The sequence below is a fragment of the Dermacentor albipictus genome, chromosome 4 (assembly GCF_038994185.2).
Source record: "Dermacentor albipictus isolate Rhodes 1998 colony chromosome 4, USDA_Dalb.pri_finalv2, whole genome shotgun sequence".
Classification (NCBI taxonomy): Eukaryota; Metazoa; Arthropoda; class Arachnida; order Ixodida; family Ixodidae; genus Dermacentor; species Dermacentor albipictus.
This window is the reverse complement of record NC_091824.1, coordinates 69,369,130-69,382,202: the sequence shown is the minus strand read 5'-3', so window position 1 is coordinate 69,382,202 and position 13,073 is coordinate 69,369,130. Positions and strand designations below refer to the sequence as shown.

The following is a 13,073-nucleotide window of genomic DNA, read 5'->3' as shown; positions in this document are numbered from 1 at the left end:
GTTGCAGCTCATCATTGCAGCGTAGAATTTCATTTTTTTTTTCTGAAGTCGTAATGGGGAGCGCGCGTTAATTTTTTTTACGGTGGTGTTAGCCATTGCTTAAGGGGGTATGAGTCATTAATTGTCTCATTCACCGGTCCAGCCATTCCGAGTCATTCGCCGATCCAGCCGTTAGAGCCGCCCAGCCCAGGCAGTCCGACAGCACAGAGAAGATACCGAGCTGAAGGAGCGGGAGGCCGCAGCAATCCGGCACTGTTGCTTGTGTGTTACTCACCGTGACGAGGGTCAAGTGCACGCAGGACAAGCTTCGCTTACATCCATTTTCCGCCCGCCTGTAAATCGTGCTTTGCCTGTAAAACAGTAATGCGCTGAGACAGAGCAGTAGAACGGTTGCTTGTTGAACAATTATGCGAGTGAAACTGCAGGAGCACATTCCGGGATGTAAAAGGAAAGAAAAACTTCATACCATTCATCAAATGGAACAACGTGTCATGCATCCTTTATGGACATGGCGCGTGAAACATGTGGTGCGTTTGTATGTTTAAAATGGCCAAACCTAGTATGAGGGGCCCTTTCGGGAGCAAACCAAGAGCATCACTGACGCCAGGCATTTTTAACTTACGCGCTAGAACCTCATGAATAACCAAATAAAAAGCTATTGAAAACAGTGAAGCTGCATATGCCTAGGTCACATCCGTCGCCCGCGGACAACCCGCGAACTAGCTCGTTGGCGCTCCTCGGCGCAACCGCTCGAATGCGTTCGTGCCTATGCTCGTACGTTCGTCGCCCTCATTTTCTACAGCTGGCTCCGTTGCCGCTCATCATTCCAGCGTAGAATTTCATTTCTCTTCTGTCGTCGTAAATTTTTTTTTTATTTACGGTGATATAAACCATTGCTTAAGGGAGTATGAGCGATTCATTGTCTTACGTGACGGACGCATCTAATAACAGAGGTGATACAAGAATGTATGTGCACACCTATCGTCACGATCAGGACAATAAATGTGTTCGTACCTTTGTTCGAAGTTCTATGTCAGCTCTGTGTTCGCACCTTTTTACTGGCTTGCCGAGGCTCTTATGGTTAAGAGTGTATTTTTCGGTATTTCGTAGCACTAATTTGCAATTACAGATCAATTTAATTTTTTCATTACTGTCTTTTCAAATCCAACAGCCATGCTGGTATGGTAACCGTCAAACGGGAGTTTAGAACGTCAGAAAACTGCAAATCTGCAGGAAATCATATATATAGTACGGAAAGGCCGGCCTGCGATACACGTGTACAAAAACGATAAGTACAACACCAACACAGTTTTTGTTATCTTCGTTTCTATCGTGTCCGTGCTTTGGGCGTCTGCCTTTCTGTACCATGAGCCGAACTGGCTTCGACGTTTTGTCAGCTTTCATCTGGTAACAGCTTGCTGGAGCACTTTATATAGGTAACTGTCCGACGCCAATTTTGTTTGGATGGAATTCACAGCACCTGCACAGGCGTTGCGGTCGCGTGTAAATTGCCCCTGTTGAGTTTACGCCCGTTGAGCTTTATGTTTACATCGGACTATTTTATATGCTTCCGAAACCTACAAGAAGCGTGGTTGTAACATTTTTTTACAGGTAACAACACGGTTGTTCACCTGAATATGTGCACACGTGCTCCATATAGCACAACGCCCCGCGTAACATTTTTGATACGCTGAATTTGTTACGTCGAATTGCTAATTTAATGGCGATAAACTTACCGCGAAACTGAAACACGACAATAAGAGGGCGACTGTGGAGAAGGTGCCGAAGGGGAGACAGAAAATGACTAGCCTTCGAGCTCCGAGGCACTCACCCCTGTGCTGATTCGTGCAGAACGCGCCCGCCCTGAGACTGGCGACGGCAGGAAGCCTGGCGGACGTCTCGTGGCAGAACAAGAGTGTGGCCCAGGCGAAGGACCACCTAATAGCGATCACGGAGTCGGTACGTAGCGTATAGTTTTTACCTGACAACACGAGGCAGCTTCTCGCCGTTTTATTATCCAAACATGTCATTAGCTATGACGTCAGTGCACTGTATTATCACGCTTACGTTGTTTTGCTTTTGGACGCTGACCGTTTCTTTTTTCCCGATTACCACTGTTATCGATATGTAGTTCACTGCAGGACGTGCCTGTCGTGCTGTCGCGATTTTTGGCTACGGAAATTGTCGACGTGCTAGTATCCGAAGATGACGGCCGCGATAGCGTCAATGCAAGTTTTATAACGGCAAGCTGCGGACCAGGATATCACAGAGATGCGGTAATGCTGACGACGGTGAAGATGCGGAAGTAATTAGCGTACTCTGTGACATTAATTTTCTCGGTGGGCAAAATTTATAGACCTGGCCAAGTATTCCACAAGTTCGTTCATTTATGATTCCTTTGACTTCATTGCCCCACCCCCGTTCCCGTCATTCGGCTCTTTTCACAAAGGTTGTACGAAGCTGGGAACCGAGACAGAAGTCAACGAACGAAATCGCCTGTTCTTTTTGTCCGTGTTGTGCTTGTGTATATGCAGCTTGTCTGCACCTATTGCGTCATGCGAAGAAGGGACTCTAAGCTTAGTGAGCACGTGCTTGTGCTTGAATTTGTGTTCTTTGATATAGCGTCTAAATACGGGATAATATTAACTATAGATCAGTTACTTAGAATGTCATTCGAAACCTTCTTTCGATATAATGCTTTCGAGCACTTAAGACTTTTACAAAGGCTGTATTTTCTCCGCACGTATGTTTTCTTTTAGTCCTGTATTAGGGAGCCTATATACCAGACTTGTACGTAATGAATTACGTCGAATTGATTACTCGTAATCAATTACGTATTTAGCTAATTCTGTAATATAACTATTACTTTGTGTTCTCAGTAAAGCACACTGTAATTCATTTACTTTTCTCAGTAACCAATTCATCATCATCGTCGTCGTCGTCGCCGTCGTCATTATCATCATCATCAGCCTGGTTACGCCCACTGCAGGGCCAATGGCCTTTCCCAAACTTCACCAACAACCCCGGTCATGTACTTATTGTGGCCATGTCCCTGCAAACTTCTTAATCTCATCCGCCCACCTCACTTTCTACCACCCCCTGCTACGCTTCCCTTTCCTTGGAATCTAGTCCGTAACTCATAATGACCATCGGTTATCTTCCCTCCTCATTACATGTCCTGCCCATCTTCATTTCTTTTTCTTGATTTCAACTAAGATGTCAATAACTCGCGTTTGTTCCCTCACTCAATCTGCTCTTTTGTTATCCCTTAACGTTACACCCATCATTCTTCTTTCCATAGCTCGTTGCGTCGTCCTTAATTTAAGTAGAACCCTTTTCGTAATTATCCAGGTTTCTGCCCCGTGCGTGATTACTGGTAAAACACAGCTGTTATACACTTTTCTCTTCAAAGGTAATAACAACCTGCTGTTCATTATCTGAGAGTGCCTGCCAAACGCACCCCAGCCCGTTCTTATTCTTCCGATTATTTCAGTCTCATGATCCGGATCCGCGGTCACTACCTGCCCTAAGTAGATGCCACTTCCAGTGCCTCGCTACCTTCGTAAACTGCTGATCTCTTCCGAAACTGTTAAAGATTACTTGAGTATCGGTAACCAATTGCACGCAACCAATTACACTTCTCAAGAAAGAAGCTACGATAGGCGACACAGCTTTGAGTACTTGAATTCCGCGAGAGCTACAGAGGTCGAAGGGATGAAAATATGCACATAGGTTACTTCATTTTTTATAATCAATCGGCATCCTACAGGTATACGCCTGGAACACCTGAACATGGCAGGCTCGCAGATTTGCGCACTTTTCTTAGTAGTCCAACTTCTCCGCTTTTCTCTTCTAATACATCTCCCTATATCCTGAAAGCGCTTATAGGCGGCTTTCATAGGCGATAAAAGCTGCTGCTCAATTCTTCACTTAGAGCAGTTTGAGTTCGCTGATATAGATAGAAGTGTTTGGCCGTTAAACTCGTTAATTTCTCTGTTTGATATTACGTGACTCATAAACAGCTATTTTTTGTGATTGTAACACAGGAACAGTATTTGTTGAGATGAATAATATGCAGCATTATATTAAGTTACATTACAGATTTGGCATTTTCAAGGAACGTGATACTTTGCTGGCGCGCGTTACAATGAGTAGTTTTTGTCTAAATGGCTGACGAGGGAAGCGCGCCGAGAGGAGATCACTCAGATCAAATTGAAACGGCGCTTCTATATGGCTCGACAGCGATGGCCACTTGGAACGTTGGTGCTAGAGAACCACCTGTTACGATTTTTTCACGTTTTCACTGGCCCTGCGCTGGAGCCCCTTCTCTTAGGCCGAGCAGCAATGAGGTGCTGCGTTTCTTAGAAAACCCTGTCCTGAGCGTCGTGGCATTGAGTAACCAGTCTGTCGGGCAAGGTTTTCGTACGTTACTACGAAGTTTTTCTCTCCAACGTGCACATTAGGCGAGTTTCCAGCGTGGTTGCAGAAGCATAAAAAAAAACGAGGAAATGTTATTGCATAAAATTTTGAAAAGCAATTCTTGGTGAAGTAAAACAAACAAGGTTTGAATGCCTACAGAGCATGCATTAAAAATGCCAAGCCGGCTCATTCTATTTACTGCATTTGAGCATTATTAGTAGGAGGAGGAAACTAATGCTAATGTAATCGATTACTTTTTAGTAATTGTTTACTCACTTCCGTGAGGCAGTAATTAGTAACAGTAATCAATCACATTTACGCGTTACAGAAAAAATAATTGTAATTGTAGTCAGTTATTTCTTTTTTCTTTAACGCGTACATTTCTCGTACATACCGATGTAGGCACCCTACAGTGTTGGTGGACGCAAGGCGTCTCCCGCCGAAATCCTCTTTCAGCCGCCTGCTACCAGCGCTAGAGGTTGTCTGGCCTGCGGAACGCCAAACGCAACTATACCAAAAGACAACAAATTTGTGCGCAGAAATTTGAGCGCCTGTATGTAAGTGTAACATCACGAATTTCAAAGTATTTTCTAGTATTCGAACCGTAGAGGCAGAGTAACTGCACTCGAAACTTTCTTGGCCTAATTTGTAGCTCTTTAGAGCTCATTGCAATCCATTTCTATCGATACAAAGTGAATCTAGAAAGTAGCAGACGCCATCAAAGTCCATGACGTCAGAACTTGCTGGTGCGAGTACATCACGGCCGCGCCGGCACTCATTTTTTGTTTCTTTGTATTATAAAACCTCCTCGCTAGGTAAAGATGACTTTTTTCTTATGGAAAGGTAATTCACTAATACAGGTGCAACATCTATTTCTTTTTACTGCGCACATAAACCAACAGCACCTCTGGTAACACGCGTAGAAAGTTTAACAACGAAACGAGCACGAATAATAGCGGTGATTGCGCGAGCGCTTCAGAGAACATTATTTCTCTGCGCTGGCTGCAACCGCCGCCCCTCCAACATCGCCTCGCCCGCCGGCCTGCGCCTTTTACACGCTTCTTCTTCGTCTGCGGCGTGCAGCTGTGCACTAGGGCTCCGTGCATCTTGGCGGTGGACGATGCAAACTACATGGACACGCTGTCCTGGGAGCTGCTGGACAAGTTCGGCCAGCTGACGAGCCAGTACCCGTGCGTGGTGGCCCTGACGTCCATCCCGCACTCCGAGCGTGTCCAGCAACCGCTGCAGATCCAGAAGATCATGGCCAAGGCCGTGCTCATTGTGGACATTCAGCCCTTGAGCAAGGAGTACATCCCGGACTTCTGCTTTCAGAGGCTGCAGGTCAAGGGCATACACAACCAGATTTTGCGGTACGTTCCCCAGACTCGTGGAGAAATCTGCGAAACGCAATACATTTTCAAGTCCATTCTTATTAACTGAGCTGTCTGTTTTACGAACTGGAACAACCAGTTGTGTGCACAAATGTCACGGTAAGACGCGCGCACAGCTGCATGTTAATGTTCGTGTGGAAATTGACCTTCTCGTCAAGTTTGTTAAGGTAAAAACCGCTCTATCAAGCACATAGATAACATCTATGAGTTTGTATATCCTTGGCAGCAACTTCGCCTTGCGCCTTTTAAATATATTTCACCATCCTGTTCCGTCTTCGGTGATCAAATGACTAAACTATTTCTACATGGTGCCGCAATCACATGGCTTCAAGTCACCGCGTACCTTTTTCTGTGTTAAAAGCAGGTGTTCAAAGTTGCGGGCAGTGTGCTAAGGGATGGTTAACTAGAGTGATGTCTGAAGGCTTGGTACGCGTCTAATGTTTCACTGTACAGACAGAAGCAGTACAGTAAAGCCGTCCATTCACTGGTGCACACGAAATTTGGCGTGCTTCAGTTAGAAGAGCATCTTACTGTGCAATTCGTTCTAGACTAATATTTTTGCCTTTAGCGCTACAAAAGGCAAATTATGACAGAGGAGACAAAGCAACGTTACAATTTATGGGCACTCATTCCGTGTTTCTGTGCAAGTGTGGCGGGAGCTTGTTTCGATCTGAACCTAATGTACAAATATGCACGAACTAGCCTAACTACAAATGAAAATAAAGCTTTCCCTGTCTTCCCATTGTAAGTGTTCGTATCATTTCACGCCAAAGAAGAATGGGTGTTTCAGTTATATATGTGGCATGCGTTCACCGTGAAAACCTCGCCTTAGTCCTAAGCTCGCTGTGTAAGGTTTTAACATCAGCGGCACTGGCGCAAGACTGTTTCGTTAAATTTTACCGAAAACTAAGTGGAGATGAGGGCTAAATCATGGCTGTCACCGCAAGAGAACATTTTCAGATATCAGTTCAGATTTCCTAATGAGGACGCTTCTGATGAAATTCAGTCGCTTGCGCTCTAAGAAAATGTACGTGGGCTATTGAGCCTGCTTAGCTTCAAAATTGACCGTGAAAGCTGTTTTCCAGACAATGCTGTATAGCGGGAAATAAACTGGGCGCGCAGTGATCTGGTGAGAAAGCCTATTATTCACGCTTTCGAGTGATAAGAGAACTTCTGCAGAGTGTTCTGTGGAAAAAGTGAGGTATCATCAAAGCTGGTACGCAGTGTTTCAAGAGTTCGCTTTGAGCTTAGCATATTCCATCATACAACAGAAACCTACCTCACAGACGGTGGCGTGGGCTCCGTTGCGCGTGGCAGTTGACGGATAGTACAACTCAGAAGCCTCTTTACGGAGAGCTTGTAACTGAAAGTTCGTGCAGCTCGCATTTTCTCGCATAGACAAGGCGATGGCTGAGTTTGACGATATGAAACACCAGCCGACAGAAAATACATAAAGTGCAAGGCAGTGCGCTGTGGTGGTATTCTCGGGTGATCACTTTCGGGAACACTTTTCACTTTCGCGAGGTTTTTCGTAACTGAGCGTCGGACGCGCTGGCGTTTACGGATGACAGCGTTTGTTTGTTTTTTCTTCGCAATGCCAAACGAGCGTTCTCGTAGCACAGTGCGAAAAACGCTGTCACCCATAGACGGCGTAACCGGTGCTAGTCACGTGAAACCTCGCGCAAGCGAAAGTATCTCCGAAAGTGCTCCGCCGAGAATACTGCGCGCTTGGTGTGCGCGTGCAAGTGATAGTGTAGTGCACGCTCGGTTGGCTCGTCCCTCGCCGTGTGTATATACTGAGTATTATCACACGATCACGCGATGCATGTGCAGCCTCCTGAAGGAGTACACCAAGGGCAACCCCGCCGCCATGGTGGAGATATTCCAGGTGCTGAAGCAGAAAAACCTGATCCACAACATAAACTCGACGACGACCCCCGAGGCGCGCATCAAACGCGAGTTCACCCTGGCCAAGGAGGACGAGCACGAGCTGAGAGAACATCGGCCGGGAGAGGGATTCGTGAGTTGGCCGCCGCCTCCTATTCAATTCAAATCAATTCAGTTTATTCAACATCATTACATGTCAGTAGCACAGACAAAGGAGCTGAATAAAGGGAAAATGAGACATCCACCTGTTCGTAGCAATTGCTACAAAGGAAACCCATATGGGTTCCTCGTGTGGGTTTCGTGAGAAACCCGTATGGGTTTCCTTTGTAGCAATTGCTACGAACAGGTGTATGTCTCATTTTCCCTTTATTCACTACTACTCTCCACCTTGCGGGTTTCCGCAGAACTACTACGTCAGACAAAGGAGCTATTTTGATGAATGGCTTGAAATATGTGCTGGTGGCCTACAGCAGGGTGCAACATTGACGTGCACGCAAGTTTGCAACATATGCGAACTGCTCGTGTAAGTTACAAGGTAATCAAAGTGTAACTGTTGTTATAAACGCACGCATATGAAAAAAAGTAATCAAACAAACAAACAAGCTCTCATTGCAGTAGTTACGATCCATCATACATATACATCGAAATTAAAAGCTGTACATTCAGAACTCAGTGGCGTTAGAAAAAAAAAGTAGCAAAAATAACGCACTAACGATTTAACAATTTCACAGTGCCGGCTTTACATACAAAAGAAAAATGCACTGATCTCTCTGTGGGAAACGAAGGCTACATCAACAGTGCCCTGTTTAAACAACCCATTCATTCTACTTGAGAAAGTAAGCTTCAGCATCTGTTTGGCATAACTTGTTCGGCATTCGTCGACTTACCAGGGCTCTGGTTATCGGGTGTGGTTTGCAGTGGCGTCTCTTTTATAGCACGAGCTCGCCCGTTTTTCACCCGCATATTAGAAATCACTGCTCTCGAGCTTCTCACTTCGTAAGCCTAGCATCTGTAGTTACCGAAATCAGCGCTTCGTCTGTCGCTCAAAATTGTGTTTCGTAATCTGGGCATCCTCGTGAACCGAATAACCCAAAAGTTAGTCCACCTACGTACCTCCAATGAGCAATAAGATAAATACTATAACGGTGTCTGTCGCTTTCTTTGCGTCTCCTCGGAGTTTGGCGTGACGGGGTGCCTCGGCGCTTGCGCAGGAGAAGCGTGGGAAAGGGTGGAACGAAAGCCGTCGCGTTACTTGGCAGAGAGTAAACATCTGAGCAATATAGAGCGCGCTGCATGGTATAAGCTGCGTAGATAGTGGAGGCATTACGATAGGAAACAACGTTTGCGTATTGAGCTGAGGCCTCGCGAAGACGGCAGAATGCGTTTAACGTAAGCTGCTGCTCAATAAAAAGCAACTACGTGTTCGATGGTGGAACTTGAACACGAGCCCCTTCGAACGCTGCGGTCGTGCGGGCCGCCCAGTCCAAGGGAACGTAAATTAATGTTCACTAAAATAGAAGGCAATGTAAATTTAGGTATATTCAACTCTGTTTAACATCTAAATAATGCGAAGCATTCGCGGATAGGTAGGGAATGTTTTTTTTTTTTTTACAAAATCATACAGCTACTCCGCCGTAAATGTTTAATGCTTTTGCGACGTGCTGCAAACAGGTGCGGAGCGCAGCACACGGTGCTGTTTATTGTTGTTGTTGTGATACCTGGTGGTGTAAGTTGGCGTTGAAGACGATCATTGAAGAGCGGCACGCACCCGGCGGCACACACCCAGTGGCACACACTCTCGCATTTTAGCGTTTAGCTATGGCTTTGGTCGTGGGTTCGATTCCGGCCGTGGCGGCCGCATTTCTGTTGGGGGTGAAATGAAAAAACGCTCGTGTACTGGATTTAGGTGCACTCTAAGTAATCCGAAGTGGTCAATATTTATCCGGAGTCCACCGCTAAAGCCTGCCTCAAAATCATGCCCTGATTTCTGCAAATCAAACCCCCGAATTCACAGCTAATTTTGACATATCCCGTGGCCCCACGGGCACATATACCCAGTGGCACTTATCCAGACTCGGGAAAGCTGGGAAAGCGGAGGGAGTCAAATAAACTCGTAAGAGAAGGCGCGCAAAAGTCGTGTAATGACTGGTCGTTCTAACGAGATCCTAACATGTTAAAGGAAGTGCGCTTACTTGTATCACTGTCACTTGGAGAATAAATGACCGTATATATCAAGCGGTGGGGCGTTTCTGAACGACCGCCGAATACAAAAATGATTAAGTTATGCGATAGTCATGCCTGCGCCGGACTGCGACGTGTAACCATACAACGGCCGTACAGAAGGACGACGCTTCAACTAGACAAGTAGAGACAAATGCAGTGTGCTACTAAATAGTGCAAGTTTGGCTTACTTTGACAATAGATCAATTGCAGGCGAAATTAGTTGTTGCCATTGGCTGGTAATATTTTCTGTGGATTATTTCTCTACCTAGCTAGAGGGTTAGATTTTATTTTACATATGTTTTTGCTCGAGAAAGTGGATATATTTATCTCTTTACTCGACCGTGAGAAAGTAGTACTTGTGTCCGGTATTTATTATTACACCTGGCTTCCACACCAACCACCTCTAATAAAGAAAGTTAAAATTTATCATGAACCAACACCGGTTTATATCCAAGAATACGGTTAGCATGCTCGCTAATGCTACTGACAGTGCTATCACTTGGGGTTTTTTGGGGGGTTAATCTCGACAAACACTTGAAATTCGATACTCATATCATTGTTCACGCAAAAAAGGACGTATTGCATTAGTATTTTGTTAAAAGTTCATTCTTATTTTAATTTTCATACCATTTTGTCACTCTGTTACGCCTTTCTTTACAATCACATTATCTATTGCATTTCATCATGGGGTAAAACTCCGTCCACTGCTTCACGCTTCAAATCTACTAGTGATGGGATACATCAAATAGCCCAGTTTGAAGTCTTGCGACGTTGCTTATTTATTGTCAGTTCAGCACATTCAGAATCAAGCTAAATGTATTATGAACTATAGCAGCCTTATCTCTAAAACTTCATTACTGTTTGCGTATAACCTGTTATACGCGAAAAACGGCTATTCTTGACGGCATTTCGATGTATATGCATGATAGGAAACTTTACAGTTCCCAGACAGAAACCCCATGTTCCATTGGCCGTCTTTGCTAGATTAAATAACTTCCTCTCACCAAAGCCCAGAACCAGTTACGGCAAGTTCACCGTATATTTTGATCGATATGATTATGGAATTCATTGCCTTCATCTGCAAAGGAAGGTTTCATTGATTCATCCAAGAGGAACTTGCGTTCATATTTGTTCAAATTCAGTTTTTCACTTCTACCTTACTTATCCTATCCAGAATTTCTTGTTGAATGTTGTAATATTGTTATATATATTGTAATTGTAAATATAATTATTGTAATTGTAATTTATATTTATTCCAGCTTTGTCTCGTGCTCAGTCTCGTAACTATGAGGTCTCCTGGTATAATTGTTCTTTTTGAAATATTTTTTTTTCAGATTTGTGAGAACAATAAAATTGTAATTGATATTAAAAGTTTCTGCGCATACTTTATAAAGCATAAAAATGCAGCATTGATTTTTATAGCGGATCTTATGCAAGAAGGCAATCCATGCTTTTTGTTTGGAAATGAAATATTCATTGTTGGAGAAAAATTAACTGACTACATTACTTGAGGCGACAGCAGCGGTTGATGACGCCTAATTGAGTTGCACTCAATTCTTTTTTATGAATACTGCCTTGGCGCGCTTAGCGTAAGCAGGGTGGTGCACGTAAGCTTAACAAATACTCACTGTTGGAAAGTCGTAATGTGTTCGAACTGTGGAGTTCTTGCATGTCAGTGTTAATGCAGACAGTATGCTACTAGGCGAACCATGCCGTTTACGCAGAAATGAGAATTTCATAGTTGCGAAAAAAATATATAATTTCGGATATGACTCCTTGCTGATTATATCATTTGTCAACTGCGATAGTCGCAGTTGGTAACAGCAGATAAGTTGACTGATCGATTTAGCTTTACGTAACAAAAAGGAAAAAAAACTGACGCGGCGCGCATAAGCTTTCCTTACTCACTTTACTCCTGACATATATTAGCGCAGCAATTGATAAGTGAAGTTCTTTTTTTTTTTCTGCTTAGACAATCTGCGACGTCGTTGGCGAGGGGCTCATGGATGACGTGCAGGTTCCGGACTCCCTTCAAGGTACGACGTGTATTGCGCATGCTCAGACGTCGGTGCAGAGTACGGCGTCCTTGAAACGAGCGCGTTAACCTTTGCAGCCCTGACCGTCGTGCGAATGGAGATGCTCAACGAGAAGGAGGTCGTGCTCCTCAAGAGGGCATCAGTATGTGGCAAGACGTTCGAAATCTCTCTGCTGAAACTTCTTAGCTCCACCATTACCACGGCCGAGGTGAGCTAAGCGGTTAAATTATTTTGATTTAATGCATATTTCGAGACGAACTTGAAAAAAATTAATGTTCCGAAGTACCAAATAAACAGAACGTTGGGGCTGCACTTATTAGCGCTGTGCACGGGCCGCAGTTCTGAGCCCGCGCCCGGCCCGGCCCCTACACTACCACAGGCGGCCCGGTCCGGCCCGACGCTAAAGAAGCCTGAGTTGGCCCGGCCCGGCCCGGCTCGGCCTTAGGTCGGGTTAAGGCCCGGCGCGGTCCCGGCCCGACCTGCAATAAGGCGACGCCGACACAAAAAGAAACAATATTAGGAAAATCAGTTTATTTAAATGACCCTATAATGTTGAACTCTTGCATTGCATATAAAAAAATCGTGAATATATACAGCGTGAGCGCAGAATTGTTATTCCAAGCTATTGCACAAAAACAAGTTGTCCATTGATGAAGGGTTAAGGCAAGTGCGGCGCTCCTGCATTAGGAATCCGGCAGCGCTGAAGTTTCGCTCACTGCTTGAACTGGTGGCCGGAATGGCTAATGGCCACTCAGCAAAAAGAGCAAGTTTTGGGTACATGGCTTCCTTGGCCCGGGCCTGGCCCAAGCCTGAGTAAGAGAATCTCGAAATGACCCGAGCCCGGCCCGCGCGCCGGGCCGGGTCCGCGCTTTTGGGCCGGCCCGAGCCTGTGCACAGCTCTAGCACTTTACGTCTACGGCTGCTGCTGTGCCGCTATAATCCAATATCATTACAGGCGAACGTCGCCCACTTTTGAGGCATATCTCTCACAAAAGTGGGGCAATCCCGGAGTCAGTGCAGCATCTCGAAAGCAGAAGCAGTCTTAACACAGCGTCTAGAAGTGCTAGCTGTTACGAGAAAATCTGTGAAATTGGCCGACGACGAAGGCGCCAGATGT

At 45.2% G+C, this 13,073-nt stretch overlaps 1 protein-coding gene across 3 annotated transcripts in view; it reads left to right on the top strand.

The window, feature by feature from the left end:
- Positions 1–13,073, top strand: part of LOC135902049 (adenylate cyclase type 10-like) — a 53,245-nt gene that overhangs the window by 19,291 nt on the left and 20,881 nt on the right. For all 3 annotated transcript variants that reach the window (XM_065431939.1, XM_065431938.1, XM_065431936.1), the window contains 5 exons: positions 1,852–1,959; positions 5,503–5,789; positions 7,644–7,830; positions 11,893–11,956; positions 12,034–12,164. In XM_065431939.1, the coding sequence (XP_065288011.1) occupies positions 1,852–1,959; positions 5,503–5,789; positions 7,644–7,830; positions 11,893–11,956; positions 12,034–12,164 (777 nt within the window). The remainder of the gene's footprint in view (positions 1–1,851; positions 1,960–5,502; positions 5,790–7,643; positions 7,831–11,892; positions 11,957–12,033; positions 12,165–13,073) is intronic.